At 36.8% G+C, this 19,095-nt stretch overlaps 1 protein-coding gene across 2 annotated transcripts in view; it reads right to left on the bottom strand.

Moving 5' to 3' along the window:
• ALDH1A1 (aldehyde dehydrogenase 1 family member A1) overlaps nt 1-19,095 on the bottom strand; it is a 40,925-nt gene that overhangs the window by 8,627 nt on the left and 13,203 nt on the right. For both annotated transcript variants that reach the window (XM_076362363.1, XM_076362362.1), the window contains 8 exons: nt 18,834-18,938; nt 14,491-14,631; nt 10,967-11,096; nt 9,836-9,897; nt 7,697-7,825; nt 4,913-5,026; nt 3,145-3,247; nt 2,394-2,578 (listed from right to left, as the gene is read on the bottom strand). In XM_076362363.1, the coding sequence (XP_076218478.1) occupies nt 2,394-2,578; nt 3,145-3,247; nt 4,913-5,026; nt 7,697-7,825; nt 9,836-9,897; nt 10,967-11,096; nt 14,491-14,631; nt 18,834-18,938 (969 nt within the window). The remainder of the gene's footprint in view (nt 1-2,393; nt 2,579-3,144; nt 3,248-4,912; nt 5,027-7,696; nt 7,826-9,835; nt 9,898-10,966; nt 11,097-14,490; nt 14,632-18,833; nt 18,939-19,095) is intronic.

Genomic DNA, 19,095 nt, shown 5'->3' with positions numbered 1-19,095 from the left:
CCTGATACAGACTATCATTTTTTGTTTCTAGAAAGAATTAGTCAAAGCACAACAAGGAATTTGAAGACAAAGAGAGATATTTAACATAACTACCACAAAAGAAATGCACCTCAACTGCATGGTTACAATTATCCATTAAATAGGATCATACCAGTTCTAAAAGGAGAAACTTTGCTAACCTGTGAAAAAGTTAAGATTTCTGCTAAAGCTTGCTAAGAAAAAAAGAGGTCAAGAAAGGCAAATGATGAGACTGGAGGAGAAAAAAGTCTTCATGCTCTTTCAAATGTTTTTAGTAATGCTTTTTTTCACATGTTTAACCTTTCTTTTTTTTTTACTAAAAGTTTACTTTCATCTCTCATTTAAATTGTTAGCATGAATTTCAAACTTGGTAAAGCCACAATAACATAGAATCATAGAATCATTAAGGTTGGAAAAGACCTCTAAGATCATCAAGTCCAACCATCAACACAACACCACCATGCCCACTAAACCACGTCTCTAAGTGCCTCATCTACTCGTCTTTTAAATACCTCCAGGGATGGGGACTCAGCCACTTCCCTGGGCAGCCTCTTCCAATGTTTAACCACTCTTTCAGTAAAGAAATTTTTCCTCATGTCCAATCTAAACCTCCCCTGGCACAACTTGAGGCCATTTCCTCTCGTCCTATCGCTAGTTACTTGGTAGAAGAGACCAACACCCACCTCGCTACAACCTCCTTGCAGGTAGTTGTAGAGAGCGATGAGGTCTCCCCTCAGCCTCCTTTTCTCCAGGCTGAACAGTCCCAGTTCCCTCAGCCGCTCCTCATAAGACTTGTTCTCCAGACCCCTCACCAGCCTCGTTGCCCTTCTCTGGACACGCTCCAGCACCTCAACGTCCTTCTTGTAGTGAGGGGCCCAAAACTGAACACAGTATTCGAGGTGCGGCCTCACCAGTGCCGAGTACAGGGGCACGATCACTTCCCTACTCCTGCTGGCCACACTATTTCTGATACAGGCCAGGATGCCATTGGCCTTCTTGGCCGCCTGGGCACACTGCTGGCTCATGTTCAGACGGCTGTCGACCAACACCCTCAGGTCCTTTTCCTCCAGGCAGCTTTCCAGCCACTCTTCCCCAAGCCTGTAGCGCTGCATGGGGTTGTTGTGGCCAAAGTGCAGGACCCGGCACTTGGCCTTGTTGAACCTCCTACAGTTGGCCTCGGCCCTTCGATCCAGCCTGTCCAGGTCCCTCTGCAGAGCCTTCCTACCCTCAAGCAGATCAACACTCCCGCCCAACTTGGTGTCGCCTGCAAACTGACTGAGGGTGCACTCGATCCCCTCGTCCAGATCATCAATAAAGACATTGAACAAGACCGGCCCCAAAACTGAGCCCACATAAAACATGAGAGTGGATTCCTGTTAGTTTTGTATTAGCTGTACACAAGACACCTGGAGTTTACTTTTTCCAATCTTCCCGTCCTCTGGCATTTAAATTTATTCAGCTGAACCTATTAGCTTGTTAGCAAGCCATATTGCAGGATAACAAAATAGCATCCTTACTAATTTTAAATTCTCCAAAGCTTGTGTGGCTTGGAATGCAGTTTTCCAATTTACTTGGTGTCTTTGATTACTTAAAATGGTTGTGATAACCAATGAAGAACACGTTACATTATTGAATGTGTGGGAGTTGCTTTGTCTCCAGCTTTTGCTTTGTCTCTAATACAGTTCCTTTATTCTGTGACAATCAAATATGTGCATAATAGCTCTGCTAAGAAAGTATATATCCTGTAGTACAAGCTGATATGGGAATAAGACTAGATGAAAACTAATTTAACAATGCTTTAATGTGATACGCTGAATTCACAGCATTGTGGTAGCTATGCTTTTTAATGTTGCATTTTAGCATTCATTTAATGGGGAAGCTGTTGGCATAATCTTTTAACATAAGCAGGAAAAAGTACAAAATGATGCATTTTAATTGTGTAATATTGTAAAACTGAGAGCAGCATAATGAAACACTAGCACTTTGAAAAAAGGGAAAAGGCACTATTGAATTTTATTTCCACAAGCTACTCATTTAAAGTGGCACTATTTGAATATAACGTTAGCAATCTCTGACATGGGTAATTGTACTCGCGCTTTTATAGCTGTTGCATTGGAGCTTTTCCAAAGCATTTCAGTTCTATATAATTGTTCCCATTCCATAATAAAAGGAACTAGAAAAGAGAAGGAACCGTCACCCTTAGGCCTATAATAGTGGCACAAACAACCACCACTCCAGTTTCTTCCTCCTGGTCCTCCAGACTAACTACTAGACAACTGTACTTACCCTTGAAACGAATGTAACAATAGGTTTAGAAGTACATTAAACTGTATTGTTGTGTCACAATTATATTGGAAACATGTAATATTGCTTACTTGAGGGCCTTGCTGTACACCAGGCAACAGAGGATTCCCAAGAGTATACTTCTTTGCTCGTTCAATGCTCCTGCGAACAAACTCGTCATAAATAGGCTCTTCCACAAAAATCCTAGATCCTGCTATACAACACTGTCCCTGGTGGTAGAACAGACCAATATGTGCAAATTCCACAGCAATGTCCACTGCAAAGAAATGCAGAGTTCATCAGATCATAAACTTGAATGCTCACATCATAAATTCTTTACAAACCTTTGTCACTCCATCGCATTTCCCTTTTTAGCACTTTTGATTTTTATGGCCCTTTAAAACACGGATATTCACCCACTTACTTATGTCCAAAGCTACTCTTATCAAGAGTAGCATAGTACACCTAGACAAACACACATTCAGCTGTTCTATGTGAAATGTAGATTCAACATTATTTGCCCTATCAGCAGTATCAAGAGAAGTATTCAGCTAGAAAGTTAATAAACCTGTATAAGATCCATCTAGCTCCTTTTGGTTCTGCATTCATATTGCATTAGGATGAACCTTAACTACAGTAAGGGTGGACAGGTTGTCGGAGGTTCACATCCATTCAGGAGTCAGCAATTTTTGGTGGCAATCTGACTTAAAACTATGGCATGACCAGAAAACATTAAAAATTACTCCTTCATTAAACAAGTACAAATAATTTACTGACAAAGAAAAGAAAAAGAACATGAGACTTGCAAAAGTAGTAGGTTCATATAATAAAAATGCTACTAACAGTCTGCGTCTGCAAATATGATGTTAGGACTTTTTCCTCCAAGTTCCAATGTAACTCTCTTCAGATTGCTCTTCCCTGCAGCTTCTTTAATCAGTTTGCCAACCTAAAAGGTAAGGAGAGGACAGCTTCATCTCTAAAAGTTTATTACAACCTCAATAACACTTCTCTGAGTTCCTCAAAAATGAAAATCAGTTCACAGTTGTCTACTATCCACGTAACTGTAGAAATGAAAAATAAATTTAAAAAAAAATAATTGAAAAGAAGTGTCAGGGTGCAGGTGACTTACAGTCTACGAACCAGGAATGCTTTCTAGAAGAGGTTTCCCCCTGGACACACTCAACTGCTAAAGATGTCTGGTGCTTTTTTGGTTACCACCACTCTACTCACTTGTATCTATAATCTAAAGTACGTACTGATTTCTGCTCTGCCAGTTACTCCCATTAGGTTGAAATTCCTCTGTTTTATACATGGGAAAGCCCTTTGATGCACAAAGTGTATGAGAGAAAAAAGAGATATCTACACTGCCTGCATGGCCAACTCTTCCTTATTCCAGTTTCTCCCTTAGAAGAAAGAAGAGGAAACAGACACTGTGAGGCAGAACCTCTACCCCGCTTCTTTCCACTGATGTCATAATTAAAGGAACTACTTAACATGAATTGTCCTGGAAAAACTGTGAAGGGAAAATATGCTTGTAGTCCTTGCAGCTTTGGTCTGTAACTGCTTGTGTATAGCAACCATCAGATAGCTTCCTCCGTCTGGCAGCTGTCCTGCCTTCATTTCTCACTGTTAAATTACACTGTCAGAAGAAGAGGACTGTTACCAAAGTCTATGAATACACCCTCTGGTCAACCTGCTTTTGGAGAGACACTGGGAATTGTAGTTGTTACTGTCCATTGGGAACATCTGTGGGATATTTCTCAGATGTTGGGTTTTTGGGTTGTTTTCTTTTCCCGTTACTTCAGAGCTTAAGGTTTCTAAGAGTAAACATAGCCCTTGTACTCAGTGTGTACTGACCCTTTACATGAGGCAATGATATTTATCTTTGGAGTGTACATCCAAGAAGTTAAGAGACAGTTGGCAGCTCTTCCATGTAGCATGCATACAGACAGATAGTATAATGTACTGTGTTAAGGATATAGTTATATAATGCCTGCACTGAGAAATCTTCAATCATATCGCTCACAGTTCTTCAGAGTGAAGGTTAGGGAAAATTAACAGTGACCTTCCTTTCAATTATTAAACTGATACTTATTCAAATACACTTCTAAGACCACCCAGATGATCATCAGTATAATTCAAATACCAAAAAGCCACTACCTCACCTAAGTGTGTGCAGAACCAGGAATGAGATTTCTGAAGTACCTTCCTACCACCTTGTTGTTATTAAAATTAAAGAGAAAGGGGCACAGCCTGTTTCACTTTTTGCATTTTTAAGAATAATTATTTTTAAAAAAGAAGCAAACAAAAAGTTATGAAAATGTTTTCTTTTTGAAGGACAAGACTTAAAATAGCCTTGGTATACTAGAACCTATTGCATCTCATTGAGTGCCTTTGTTTGAAGGGCTTTCCTGCAATACAAACATTGTTTGAATATGTTTAAAGTTAATAAAACCCAACAAATCATTAAACAAACTTTGTTTAACAAACCAGCAGCAAAAAAAAAGAAAAAAGTTAAAATAGTTACATAGAACAAGTTAGACATTAAATCATTACTGAGAATCAGAGTGGCACATCTCTTGCTTATATTTTCTTGCATTCGTTATAGTACCTCTGTAGAGCCTGTGAAAGCTACTTTATCTACATCCATGTGGTGAGAAATTGCTGCTCCAGCGGTGGGTCCAAAGCCTGGCACAATGTTCACAACTCCAGGTGGAAATCCTGCCTGAATTGGAAGAGAGAACCCTGTAAATTTGGGGAAGGATAATGACTAGAAGAACATGTCTCATATAGTCTTACTTCCCCTTTCAGTTCTCCAGCCACCTTTTCTCCCCCAGTCAGATGTGTAAAGAAAAACGTTGCCTAACTTCACGTCTGCTTCAATAAAGCTATTTAAACCATCCTGTGTGCTTGCTGACTTCTGCTCATTATCCCTCATGCTACATGCAATTTAATTAAAGATCTGTGGACTTACATTGAAATTTTATTAAGAAAAATTATGGAAATAGTACTTCAAACTCAAAGTCTTTGCTTCTTCCTCTGGATGTGGGTTGAAAGTAGAGAGTGGGCAACATGAGAGTTTACAGCACAAAAGAGGCAGATCAGCTACCAAGCAGGAAAAAGCTGGCTACCTGAGGTACGCACAGTTCCAATGTCTTGCAAATTTTCTGTTTAAAGAGGTTTTTCCTGTGGGCCAAATCAAACCTATTGTTTCCCACCAATTCTGTATTAGTCATGTTCCATTCATAGGCAAAATAAGTTATGTTCTTCCAACAGCTTCTCAGGCAAACTCCCATGGATGTGTGAAGTGCAGCTGGATTTCCTGTTGCCTTATGAAGCAGCTATGGGATCTCAATGGCACTTGCAGAGCAAGCATAGAATTAAAAGTCCAAAAGGTGCATCTCCCGTATTATCTCCTAAATCAGTCTCTTTTTAGCATTAAACAGGACTTTGGAATTATATACAAAGGTTCCATTTTCATTTGGAAATTAGTGAATTTCAGCTGGTGAGTTACAGCTCCTAAACCTCAAGTCCTGCATTATGAACACCAGACAATTACTTTTGTTCAAGCAACTTCGGTTCCTTACAGATTCATGCTCAGATACTTTCTATCAATGTTTTTTATGCTCATTTAATATTCCAGATTAATATTTACCCCACAACTGATAAGACAATGAGGTTCCTTCCATTTGCTTAGCATTCTGTTTCATACTTAATTTGTAGAGAAAAGTAAGAATATTTTTTATGGGACTAATTCATACTGTCTGATTTTGGGCATTTAATTTCTATGTCTGTATTAGAAGCTATTCTCTACATATGAGCAAAGGAGCCTTGTGTGGACTATTAAGAAGGATAGTGAGGATTAGAAAAAGTGACTATGTTTTTTTTTAATGTGGACACTTGAGAAGTAGAAAGTTAAATTAGATCTTCAGATGGTTTCACAACAAGTCTAAAGCAGCTACTGAAGTGATCACTGAGGTTTTGATCACTATCAGAAATTTGGGCTCCAACTTTATTTGGGTAACCTGGGTGTAAATTAAAACTCAGCTACATTTGGGTGAATAAGTCTTGAAGGACTTGATAAGATAAATATTTGTCTTTTTTTAAGGCTCCATAATACCTACCAGATAATACATCAAAGACATTTAACAATTACATTCTTAAGCTTCTCATCCAGTTGAACACTGAAAGAATAGGTAAAATGAGAATCATCTTGCCTTTTACTAAAAATGCTCTAGCCTTATACCAGTCATTACCACTCTGTAACCGTTGTACGTGTGCATACAAAATGGACCACTGATCACATTCCCACTTATGAGATCTCCTTTCAGGAAATCAGAATATCAGAATAGATATTTCATTGAACTTGGAGCAGAACTGAGTTACTTTCCCTGTAAAGTTGCTCTTTCAGAGAAATATACTTTCTGATACTTATTGTTAAAAATGAATACAGAAGGTATCACCAATATTTTTTTTAAAGCAATTCCTCCTCCCTGATATTATCTAATAGCATTTACTGTGTGATGCAATAACAGCAGGACTTGGCTCCTTCCTGATAGTCATTTAGTTTCTGTGAAATATTAACACATAACCAGTCAGTATACTCTGCTGAATCATTGTTTTGAAGCAGAATAATAAAATGTGCCAAGTAATTTCCATTAACACTCTGCAAGGTTACTGTGCTGGTGATTATTGACATCTGTGCCAACTCTTCAAACATGTTAGATTACATTTGTTGATTTTATTGGGAAGCAAGATAGCTAAACTATTTAACTGTTCTTTGGGTGTTTGCTGGGCTGGACACAATAGTCAATGTAACTTTAGAGACACTGGAGAAACTACCACACTCCTTGAGTTCAAGAGAACAAAGTGTATTCTCCCAGTTTCTGTGTGAAGAGAGTTCACAAGTTTGGCAGCAGTTACCAGTTCAATTTTACAAATCCCTGCCGATAATAAACCCAGGTGGATGAAAAGTTTATTTAATTAAAAAAATAATAATAATTAGCTGTACAAACAGGGCCTTTTCTGTGATAACTATGCTAATAAAGTCATTGCCACCCACCTCTAAGTACTCCACTCTTGACTCCTTGGTTTTTTTGACTTTGAAAGGTACTGTGCTTTTGTAATACAAATATGTCTGCCGAGGAATGGAGTTTACTGAATTGCTATTGTGGTTTTTTTTGTGTGTGTGGACTAGGCTGAAAGATATGCATGCTTTTGCCCTGGATTTGCTTCACTGGTTTACAGTGAGGTAAGTTCCATAGTACAAGGCTAGACATGCAATGAGAAGTACTTGCAGAGGACAGCTTGACTTATATTACCTCTGTGGCATTTCAGCTGCAGTATACTCTTACATTTCTGAGAAGGGCAAAAAACTGTTGTTGATGACTTTTACCTCTTTAATTAAGGATCCCATGTAAAGGGCAGTCAGAGGAGTTTGTTCTGCTGGTTTGACAACCACCGTGTTTCCACAACAAAGGGCAGGAGCGATCTTCCAGATGAACATAACCAATGGGAAGTTCCACTGAAAGACAGATGAGAAGGTGTATCCTATTTCTAATACATCATCAAAATGCCTTTGCTTTTACTATGATAATAGCACAAATTGTCAACTGGGTGATTGAACTCTTTGTTGAACTCTTTTCAGAATGAAGATATTTTGAAAAAGCAACTGGCAAGCCGTGTTATACAAAGACCAGTGATTTTGGTATATGTGAGTCCAGGGGATCCAAGGTTTTAGCTAAAAGCTAAAGAGACAATAAGCTTAGTCCTCTAACAAAGCCTTACAGAAAGTTGCTGGATTAGTTGTGAAATTGGGAGTTTTGCTATCTTAAATGATCACATCCGTCATCAATTCAGTGTTCTAAGGGAGACAAGGTAATAACATGTAATGCTGCCCCTGCCCTCTTCCCTGGAGGTTTCACTGGCAGCTCTCTATTGTGGTCAGTCCAGCCAGATTGCAGAGCAGCTGACTCCTTTGGACCCCATATTCAGCAGTATGAGGGACAATGTGGCTGGGGGAAAAATAGGTTGCCCCTTTGAGAATATTTCTAATAGTTTTGGAAGCATTGAGACCTCGAGCCTCAGCACAAAAGACGCAGTGTTATAAAAGTGGGGAAAAAGGCAATTAACAGTTACTTATTATGTCAGAAAGGCTTGGAGGAGTATATATGCAACTGTTCTTTATCTCTCTCCTTATCTCTTTTCAGTCTCACCCCACCCCCAAAAATAACAGGAGCACAAACAACACAAAGTAAGGGATTACAGTGTTTTCTGGATCTTCATCATTAAAGTGGAACTGTGTGAGTGGAAGGGAAATGGAAATGATGAGCTAGCAAAAGTGTTTTGCAGCATTCACATAGCCCTCAAAGTTTTTGGTTTATGTAAAATCCTCCAACTTGGTGGGTTCGCATTTCAATGGAGAGAAAATAAAGATATACTCAGAAGTCGTTGAATATTTTGTAAGGGAAGCCAGTGTTTGTAGTAATTGCTTATACTTTCAAGATGCAATTTTATTTAGAAGTGGCCACATCTAGTGTTTCTAGTTCTTTAGCATATCTTGAGTCTGAGTGCTTTACTTGAAATATCTTGTGCCTGAACTACACGAGAATCTAAACTAGCAGATTCCCAAGCTCTCCTAGAGGCTGGATCCAAACATATTCCAGTGATGTTCTCTAAATCAATGTGGTGGTCTAAAGAGATAGCAAATCTGCAAGCTCAACTGAAAGACATCAGGAATATGTGTGGGATCCACATGTCTGAGCAAACCTGATAGACAAGCTGACTATTTCAGAATCTGGTAAGCTGTCGAGCAGGTCAGGTCAGGCTGCTCACACCTACCATGTGCAAAGAGGTGGGTGGATTAGGAGTGTCTAGCGCATATAACCATTTTCACAGCAACCCACTGAAGCTGTGTAGACCACACAAATAAGTTTAAAAGTTGAGTTCCTCAGTGTTTTGGATGTTCAGACTCAGGGAGGCCTTTTGAATCATCACTTAAAATAAGTGACTTCAAAACTGGGAATTTAGACACTCCGAACAGGAGCTTGGGAACATATGGCTCAGTATCACTGTGCTTATTGGACACATTCTTTGTGTTGTTACTTGTACCATCAACATGGTGAATGAGTCTTAGTCATAAATAAAAAAAACAGCTGTCTGGATGCTGTACAGATCAGAACAGATATTCCAGGTCCTAAAGAGCTTATTGCTTATAGGCTATGAATATTACTCTCTCCTACTTTTTTATTTCTAATTCTTTCAGTTCCAACAAAACACTATTCTCTCTTTCAAAACTAATCTTTTGAGATTTGTTTTCCCTCTATATACAGGGAGGATAGAGACAAGGCTGGACTGGACTAACTCATCAAAAACTCCGTGCTGCAGAAGTTGATGAGTACTCAGGATAGTCTCTATCTTTCAGGACCTGAATGTTTCTGATTGGTAATGTTTCACAAACGCACTTGCATAGACAAAATTTCAAAAGCATTTCCATTTGTAACATTTGTATTTTACATAAATGGCTCCAACTTACAGGAATAATTTGGCCACACACACCAATAGGCTCATGTCTTGTAAATGTGAAAAAGTTTCCATCTAGGGGAAGAAGAAATAAATTAGACATTCAGACAAAGCAATTGTGAGAAACAGTTAAATCAGAAAGAAGATAAAGTTGGATACCAAACTTAGATGGATACAATTTTACTTTTAAATGATATTTTCAAAATCTTAACCATGCAAAAAGCCAACCATAAAGTACATCTGGATTCAATATCTACTTTCTTCATAGCTCCAAGGTTTGATTCTGCCAGCCTGACAGACTTTTTGCAGTGATAACCCTGCTTCTTGATATGGTATGCACAGCACACCAATGAACATTCCTCATTTCTTTTATCTTTTATCACCTTTTTTTTTTTTGAAAGTGGTCTTTTAAAAGCTACTTGCAATCCTAGGTACATATCAGACATTTTTTAATATTAGATCTTAGCTTAAATCAAATCCATTAAGTATAAAATTCACTTTGATTCAAATAAACATGTGTTCCATTAAGCCTAGTATAGAGATCTGCGTGATGCAAAAAAGTTGGAAGTATTTATCACTCTAGTTTTCCTTAATTCCTTCTTTATTACCATTCTTTTCTTTGTCCTTCTGACAGAAGGCAGCTAGGAACAATGTTTTCATAGAGCTGCTTAATGGGAGAGGGAACGGAATGAAATTTCAGCAAAATAAAGGAATGTTTCCTCATTCCTATCTCTTAGTACTCTTCCTAATACATTATCCAATAACTGAAACAAATATTATTGTTTGTGCTAATCTTAGCTTCAATAAGCAAATACCTGGTTTTCATTAGTATATTGTTGCATAAACTATACATTGATATGCAAAAGTAACCTACCAGACTTCTTAGATGTACATACAGGCTAAAATCTTTTGATCAATAAACAGTACTTATTAGTGGTGTGTAGAACAAGAAATAAATGTGAATAACTGCACTAAATATTTAAAACAAGCACTATGATAAATCCTAAATAACCTATATTAAGAACTACCTGAAATATTTTCCATTTGAGATATTTTTTGTGTTGCGCAACTTTTAGAAAAAGGCAGTTTTTTACAGATCACATTGGCTTAATTTCTGTACTTTTGTTATCTCGAAACTACTCACCCATTGGAACAGTACGCCCATGGATTTTATCAGCCCAGCCTGCACAGTAGTGTAACGTTTTGATACAGGCACCTAAATCCATTAGGTAGGCAGTGGAAAAGAGTTTCCCACCATCAATGGCTTCCATTGTCTGCAGACAACAGCAATTACAAAGTTAATATCAAATATTGATAACGGTTCTCATGCTTGTACTTTGTCATTTAGCTTTCGGTTGTCCAGTTCAGAGGTTTTCAACTTTAGTACAAACATTTAGATTAATCCCCCTCTTTGAAAAACCCAAGGTAGCAATTTACAAATGAGAAATTTTCATGATGGTTTATTCACAGTGAGCTGTGCAGATAACGTGATCATGGCACATTTGTAATAGTGAGATTTCTGAAGAAACAATAACATTTCTCCCATCTGAATCAGTTACACTGTTCTAGTTTATGTTAAATAATCTACACGTGTAGATGAAAAGATCACCTAGGAGTCTGTGTGAATAACTGATGCAAATAAAATGAGTGGCCTTCCTCGGCCTATTCGCACTGACACCCAAGGTAGGCAGTAGTTTCCTGGAAATAACTGTTACATTAACTTAGGATCTGTGCTGTTTAATTATTAAGGAACATCTTTCTGGGTGCTTAGTAAAGCATGATTAACAACTTATATGAGCAAGAAGACTCAAAGTGTGGAATAAAATACCCCAAATACCCCTTGAGTGTTTGATGTGCAAAGGAAAGATCTGAGCCATTAAGAACTCTTAACTGAGAAAAATTCACTATGATAAATAAATACTTATACAGAGGAGATTTTCTTTTATTGGCTAACTACTAACTGAGTGAACTAACTGATCTTACTTGAAGCCAGGTCTGTCTCTCCATACCAAGGATCTCCAAGCCATGCAGATATAAACCTTTAGAATAATAATCAGCAAATATTCATTCAACACCTATAACTTTTCAGCTGACCAATTCTGTTGCACCCACAGTGCTTAATGATCCCATAGAGACACCAGCACTAAATAAGGTTTATTTCCAACCAAATCTAGGTAGTGTGGTTTGGATTAATGTCATTTGAATACCCCTAATTGTTGGGACATCTAGTTAAAGACCATGTGCAGTTCTTAAATAGTATCAACATCTTCTTGACACTGCTAGAATTTTTTTCTCAAGTTTTCCAGCATAGAGACACTGGGGACCTTCAGTTTTGTGAACAATCCTGTTAGGATACTTAGTAGGAAAACCCCAAACTATAGTTTCAAGATCTAGTCAGATCTTAGAAATATTATTTTCTTTTCTGAATTTGTTATTTTGTATGTCCAAGGTTCTTTAGAGTTTCAGGCTGAGTCTACAGACTGATCCTGGAAGTACAATGCTTCACCAACAATTCCCCTGTGAAGTCTGCAGTTTTAGTTAACTGGACACATTGCAGATATCATACTTGGGAAGAGAACAGAACAAATGGAGAAGCCAGCGTGCTTGATGGCTTTCAGCAACAAGGAACTGATTAAACGACATATGCTCTTGCTATTCCAGGCAATATATCCGGCACTGTGTTGTTCTGTTTGGACATGGGAGAAAATTCTTCCCTGGCCTCAAACTGATGAAATCCATAGCTTTGAACATTACAACAGACTGAAACATAAGAAACAAAATTCTCAGTGGCTCTTTCAGTACCTTGCTTTGACTTATTCTTCCAGTAGCCTACCTATAGGGCTGTTGAGCTTCTGGAGCTCCTGAAGAGGCATCTTATCATTATATGAAGCACTGAAATGGAATAATTTTGATCCTGGCCAGATGGACGAACACAGGAAAATGAGCTTTGGGGGTCTATTTTGACCTCTAGTGTTAACAAGACTATTTGCTATTCTATAGTACTAGTCCTGCAGTTAGGATAAGCTGTGAGTGGAGGAAATCTCTCTTCAGTTTGATGAAGTCTGAAAAGCACTTCATTCGAACACACCTTATCTAAAAGGGAAAAGTAGTCAATAATGTGAGTAAGGTGTAGGAAATAAAAACAAAGTCAGTAAAATAGAAACTTGGGAGGGGCCCCAGAGAAAAGCAATACTTTCATATTATGAAAATGGCACATGGGAACAAAAACTAACTTAATGTTTCAGCTTTCCTGTGGAAAAAAGATTATTTCTCCATACTCTTTGCATGTGTAATGCTTTAGGCTGTACAATAAAGAAGCAAATGCCAGCTTATCCAGTATTTAACTGACAAGGGGGCATACTTTTCCGATTAAAAATATAACTCTCTTAAAATTTTGTCTCTCTCAACTCCAATAAAGCTAGCATTGTTAAGGACATAAGTTCTAGCCACCCAAGTTTTCTCCTGAGAAACAAGATGATTATCAGTCCCTATCAAGGTGACAAGATTCATTTAGAGAAATAACTTGGTTGAAGAAAAGTATGAATTTGATAGTTGCAGACTTTGGAGTTCAAGGAAATAACCTCAGTTCCTTTGAATTTTCATTTTTCTTTTAAAAAACTGTTTGGGACACGTGCAAGTGTCTTCCTATACTACAACCATAAGGACAATAGAATGGGCAATGATTCTTTGCAGGTTTTACATATTTTGAAAGTTCAAATTTTATGAGCTTATCAATGGTGTGGTTTGTAGCTAATGGCTAAATACTTCAAATTGTGACTAGATGAATCTGAGTGATGATCCTGAATGTTGGATACTCCTCCTGCTCTCTTAAATTTTTGTCACTGTTGGCAGAAAACCACGGTTCATTTTCAGGACAATGCAAAAAAATATCCTGCCTAAATGTTAATTCCAGAAGGCGCTTGAAATAGCAAAGAGAACATCTTAATGGTAGCATCATATGTGGGGTTTAAAAGAAGAGGGGGGGTACAACACTTTACCAAATTGGTGGTGCATTTCTATTTTAAATGTCCTTTCTTGCCTCAGTGCACAATCAGGAGATGGTGGTGCTACAACCCGTCTGCTGTTAAAACTGGTAAAATGGCTAATACACAGTAGTTGGTGAAGACAGGACATCATTCTCCACCCCCCATGTTCATCCTAGTAATAAGTAATTCATTGCTGCCTTTGGTTCTGGTTAAGGTTTTTCACTCATTGCCTGTTGCAAGCTAGAGTTAATGAAGGACCAGTGATGACAAAATATATAGCCTTGAAATTCAAAATTTCTCCCAGTTCTGACTTGTATCATCTGTAAGTGCTGAGCTGGACTTTGAGTTTAGGCCTGATTCAGGTCTTGGTTTAGACAAGTGTTAAGCACGTGGTCTATGTTAGTGTGTCCTTAAGAATTAACAATTGAAATTGCATCGATTGTAGGCAGCTTAAGTATCATCTTAAAGCTAACCAAATACTCAAGTACTTTGTAGATGTGAGATGTTAATAGACCAGAGTGCAAGCCAGTTTAATGAGATCCATTTGCAATACATATGAAAAACAAGTATTGAGACAGCCTGACTTTCCAAGGATTTAGCATGTTACACTTGCTTATATCTTTCTTTAAAAATCAGGATATAGGCTTTTTTCCCAGTCTTTTTGTTCATGTATCATACTCACAGCTAAAATCAGTCGATCTCTTTCAACTAAGTCAGCTAGTTTATTCAAGAGCCTTCCTCGCTCTGAAGCATCCATTGTACGCCAAGGTGACCCAAGCTCAAAAGCTTTTCTAGCTGCTTTAACAGCCTTGTCTACATCTGCCTGTGGGGAAAACAGAGAAACTTTTATAATCAATAATTAATTCTGTCATCAGTCTTGTTGGTTGTTAAACATGCAAGGTGTTTTGCAAGATAAATAAGAGACACCAACCCTAATCTAATCAGAATTAATACAGTAATTTTAGATACATGTGTTATTTTCTTTCAAACACATCTGCTATCATTTCAGCAATGTGAAGTTTTATGAGAAACAGGTTCTCAAAGCTTCTAAAATAAAAACATATTAAGGAACTCTATTTTTAAAATTTAGATTTTCAAACCCTCTACCTTCTAGTGTCTGTAATTGGGGATGCACCCACCAATTACACTGCTGATGCAATTTAATCTCTTTTATGTAGAAAAAGATGCCCAAATCTATAAGTTAAATATTTAAGTACTCAACTGGTGTGATGAAGAACAGGTTAGAAAAATCTGTTCCTTAGGATGTTTCATAAAATGAACACAATTTTTTTATTGAGGAAGACAAATCAATGCATTTGTTTTTGAAAGTTTTAAGGAACATTTGTATTTAAAATATTTTTAACAATTGACTAATTGATCAGGTTTAAAATGCTAAGCCTAAATATTCTGAAGTCTAAGCATTGTCTTTGCATTAAGCAAGCTAATTTGTCAGTCCATTAATGTTTTTTATAGCATAATTTATTATTTATCATTTGGCTTTCACTATAGCAGGAAAATTACAATGAATTATAGGAAACTTTTCTGTGCAAGGGTGCAAGGATATAAAAAACTCAACTAAAAATCTCTTGAGAAAAAGCTTTTAGTACTTGGAATTCTTCTATATTTCACAATTCTTGTAAAAGTTTTCCCAGGAAAACAATGACATAAAAGGGAGGTTTAGTCTGGTTTTTTTGTTAGAAATTAAAAACAAATTTCAAGATAAAAAGGAGGAATCTATACATGGCACATTTCCCTGAGCAATTTGGATGCATTTTTTACAGGATTTCTTTCAAACTTTTTTTTTTTGTACTGCTGGTTGCTGGAGTATCCTCCAGGGAGATCTCTATCAAGGTTGACTAAGTCAGCAGAGTTGACTAAGTCAACACCAAAGTCAATTGTTCTAAATGTGAACCAGATCTTGAATCTTTAACTGATGTTGGTAGCCAACAACAAAAGCCAAGAGTGGGGTGGGTAAGTGGCTTGGAAAGCCCAGCACGGACCTGCTAGGCAGGAGGCCCACAGAACTTCCCAAAGTTCTTTCCAGGAAGTTTGGAAAAAGATAGGAAGGATCTCTACAAATAGCACAGTCATTACTACAAGGTAATACAGACCAGCCACCTACATGAGGTAGCTAAAATCTACCAGATTAAAAAGAATTACTTTTCTTCAGAATCTGTCAGAATGTTGTCAAATACCTCATCACTTATCTGTGACCCAGAAAACTGCATTCAGTGAATATTTAATTAATTCTATTTTTTTCTCATCTCTTCCTATCATAAATATTCTACAGCTTTGCAATATGACTTGAGGGATATGCCTTGGCCTTTACTGGAAAAGAACAAGGGGAAACCGTAAATCATACTTGTGTGAATGATGTAAATTAAAACTAAATACAGTGCCATGTGTTCTTTCTACTGCAAGTGCAGAAATAATTAAACCCAGGAAAAAATATATAAAACTAATATAAGTCTGTGAATGAAAGTAAGAAAAAAAAAGATATTCAACTGTATGAAATTTAATTTGGGTACATAAATCTACACCATGAGTATAAAGACCGATAGTTCCTTTCAGAGCTAGTTCAGACTTTTTATAGAAGTACATTTACTTCACATCTCACTGACCATTTGCTGAGCTGCTTTATTATTACTAGGGGCCTTTAGGATTAGCAAATGTAGCTTGAAAGAGCCGTCAAACTGAAAGGAAAACAGCTCCCACCCACATATGTGTCTGTGCTTTATAATCTCCACTTGTTTTTTTTAAATACCACTGCAAGGCAGTGTATAGCCCTTTGTCAACCCTATTGTACACACAAATTAAATTCCTAAAATCTCTTGGCTCATTATCTAAAGACTAGGCTCTAGAATATTAGGTTCACAATGACTGTGTAATTTACTAGATTTGTACATTTCACTTGGCAATTTAGTTAATAGCAGTTGTCATTACACATTAGTTTGCAAAATTATTGGAGAGAAAGGAAACCTGTGTGTCGAACAGTATTATCTCTTTATTTAATGAGTTGTTAGATTGCTTGTAAGGGATGAAAGCTACAAAAATTCTGAATGGTAAGTGAACAGTTGCAGGTCATGAGTAATTTAATTTGAGGATGATCAAATATCAGGCCAACCTGATTTGCAATGTAATTTGGTTTTTAAACACTGAACAGAGAAGAGGTAAAAGAAGTAGCATTTTACATCAAAAGCATGTATGTTTCTAGTGGGATACGATTCAGAAGTTAACAGCATGCTTACGAAATTCTTTGGCTGAGGGCAAAAAGAAGCTGAAATAATCTCAGAGACTCTGAGCATTATATACAGGTAACTGGGACTGAAGAAAAACAACAACAAGGCATTTGAAAACTCATTATTAGATATATGAAATTATCAAAAGACAGATTCATGCAGATTTTCTCAGTCATCTTTGTCTAACAAAGAGTTTAAAATGTGTCTTCACTATGAGGTTCCTAATAACATGTGGTCACTACTGCTCATTTGCTAGACAGATAGAGTTTGAGCCAAAGTTTATTAGGAGATTCATGATGAAATTACAGAACAGAGTAACTAAGATTCAGTGAGCACAGGATGTTGAATGAACTGGGTTTCTGTGTATTTCTCAAAGGAGCATTTCATTTCAGAGTCAATCTTTGGACAGTAAATTAAAATAATGTGAAAAAGACTGTGTTTATTATATTGGCAGTAAATTTGTGGTGAACTTATAACACAGATAAACGACTTATAAGTTTTATAGTAGTTCGCATGGATAAACGGTATTTAATGGACATTTTGCTGCTAAGTTTAAAACACGCTTGTTATACAAATCATTCTAGATTTACATATTTCTTGTCTAAAATGAACATCAGATGTCATTTTGTGAGAAATGTGAGAAAATTTTCTCACTTTTGGATATAAAAATTTGACTTTGAAAAGGAAAGTGTAGAAAATGAAACAAATATTTACAAGAACCAAAACAGTAATTATAAACCCAATTTTATTTTCAGTCACAGTCATCACTTTTTGTATACCTGTGAATTGGAAACAGAACATTCACTTCTTATACTTACCTTCTCAGAGTTTATAAAAAAATTTATTTGGTCATTGGTTTTAAAACTGTTTAAGCAACTTTGTCTGTTCTATTTAAAAAACTACCCCCCTACTTGATAACTTACATTTAAACTATATGGCAGCACTAGGCAAATCCTTTTCAGCAGAAAAATACATAATATAACAGAAATACAGAGCTGCTTATTTGAGGGCTTAGGTTTTCGTTATATCTTTGATTCCATAGCATCTACCTGTAATTTTCCACTAAGAAACCTCATAAATATAAAAAATAAATGTCTGTTTACAGTGTCAACAACCTTTTTAGTCCTATGCTTAAATTCATCAATTCAACATGCTGTAAGGAAACCAATTTTGGTGGAATTAGTGTCTGTTTGATAAATTACCTTCAGCTTCAGAGTCTTTTTTAGGACTATGTTCCAATACATTTTTCACAAAACCAAGTATTTGCAGGGGGCAGTACTGAGAAGACATATTCATAGCTAAGAATGCTGATGGTAATGATCATCTTTGCAGAGTCTGTGTGTGAAAATATCAGTATTTGTCCACTTCATGTTATGTATAATGAAAAGCCTTGTATAAATGTGTAATGAACAGATTCCATCACCGTGTAAGGAAGAGCCGGGAAAAAATAACAACCCCCCCAATTACATTATTAGATGTCACTGATCGAAGATAACAAAAAGAATCAATATTAACAAAAAAATTTAACAAAAAATATTTCTTCAGAACTTTCCTCATATAAACAAGATCCTAAGAGTAAAGCAGTTTCTCAGTGTCTGTTTACAAACAATATTAAGGCTTAGTTAAAAATCTAAGAATTATGTTTGCAGAAGAAGGTATACGGAATGAAGTAGGTATATCTCTGAGGTGGTGTTTTACATCAACACAGATGGATGCTTGCCTTCCTGCTTTTAAGACGCAGAACTGAATTTAAAGCTAGGGTTAAGAGCAAGAAAGAAAACCCTACCTTGTCGCCTTCTTCAACCTCACAGATTTTCTCTTCATTAGCAGGGTTAAAGACTTCAAATTTTTTACCACTGACTGAAACATGCCACTCATTGTTTATAAATATCTGCAGAGGAAGAAATGGTGGAGCAATATTAGTAATATATATATATAGCTGTTGTCCGTTATCTGTTTTAATGAATAAATCTATCTTTCATAGCTGAGAGCTGCCTGATTGATAGGTACCTGAATTAAAAATGGAATAGCCATTTCTACATTATCCT

The sequence above is a fragment of the Aptenodytes patagonicus genome, chromosome Z (genome assembly GCF_965638725.1).
Source record: "Aptenodytes patagonicus chromosome Z, bAptPat1.pri.cur, whole genome shotgun sequence".
Lineage (NCBI taxonomy): Eukaryota > Metazoa > Chordata > Aves > Sphenisciformes > Spheniscidae > Aptenodytes > Aptenodytes patagonicus.
Note: the sequence above shows the minus strand (reverse complement) of the source record. Positions and strands in the feature narration are given on the sequence as shown.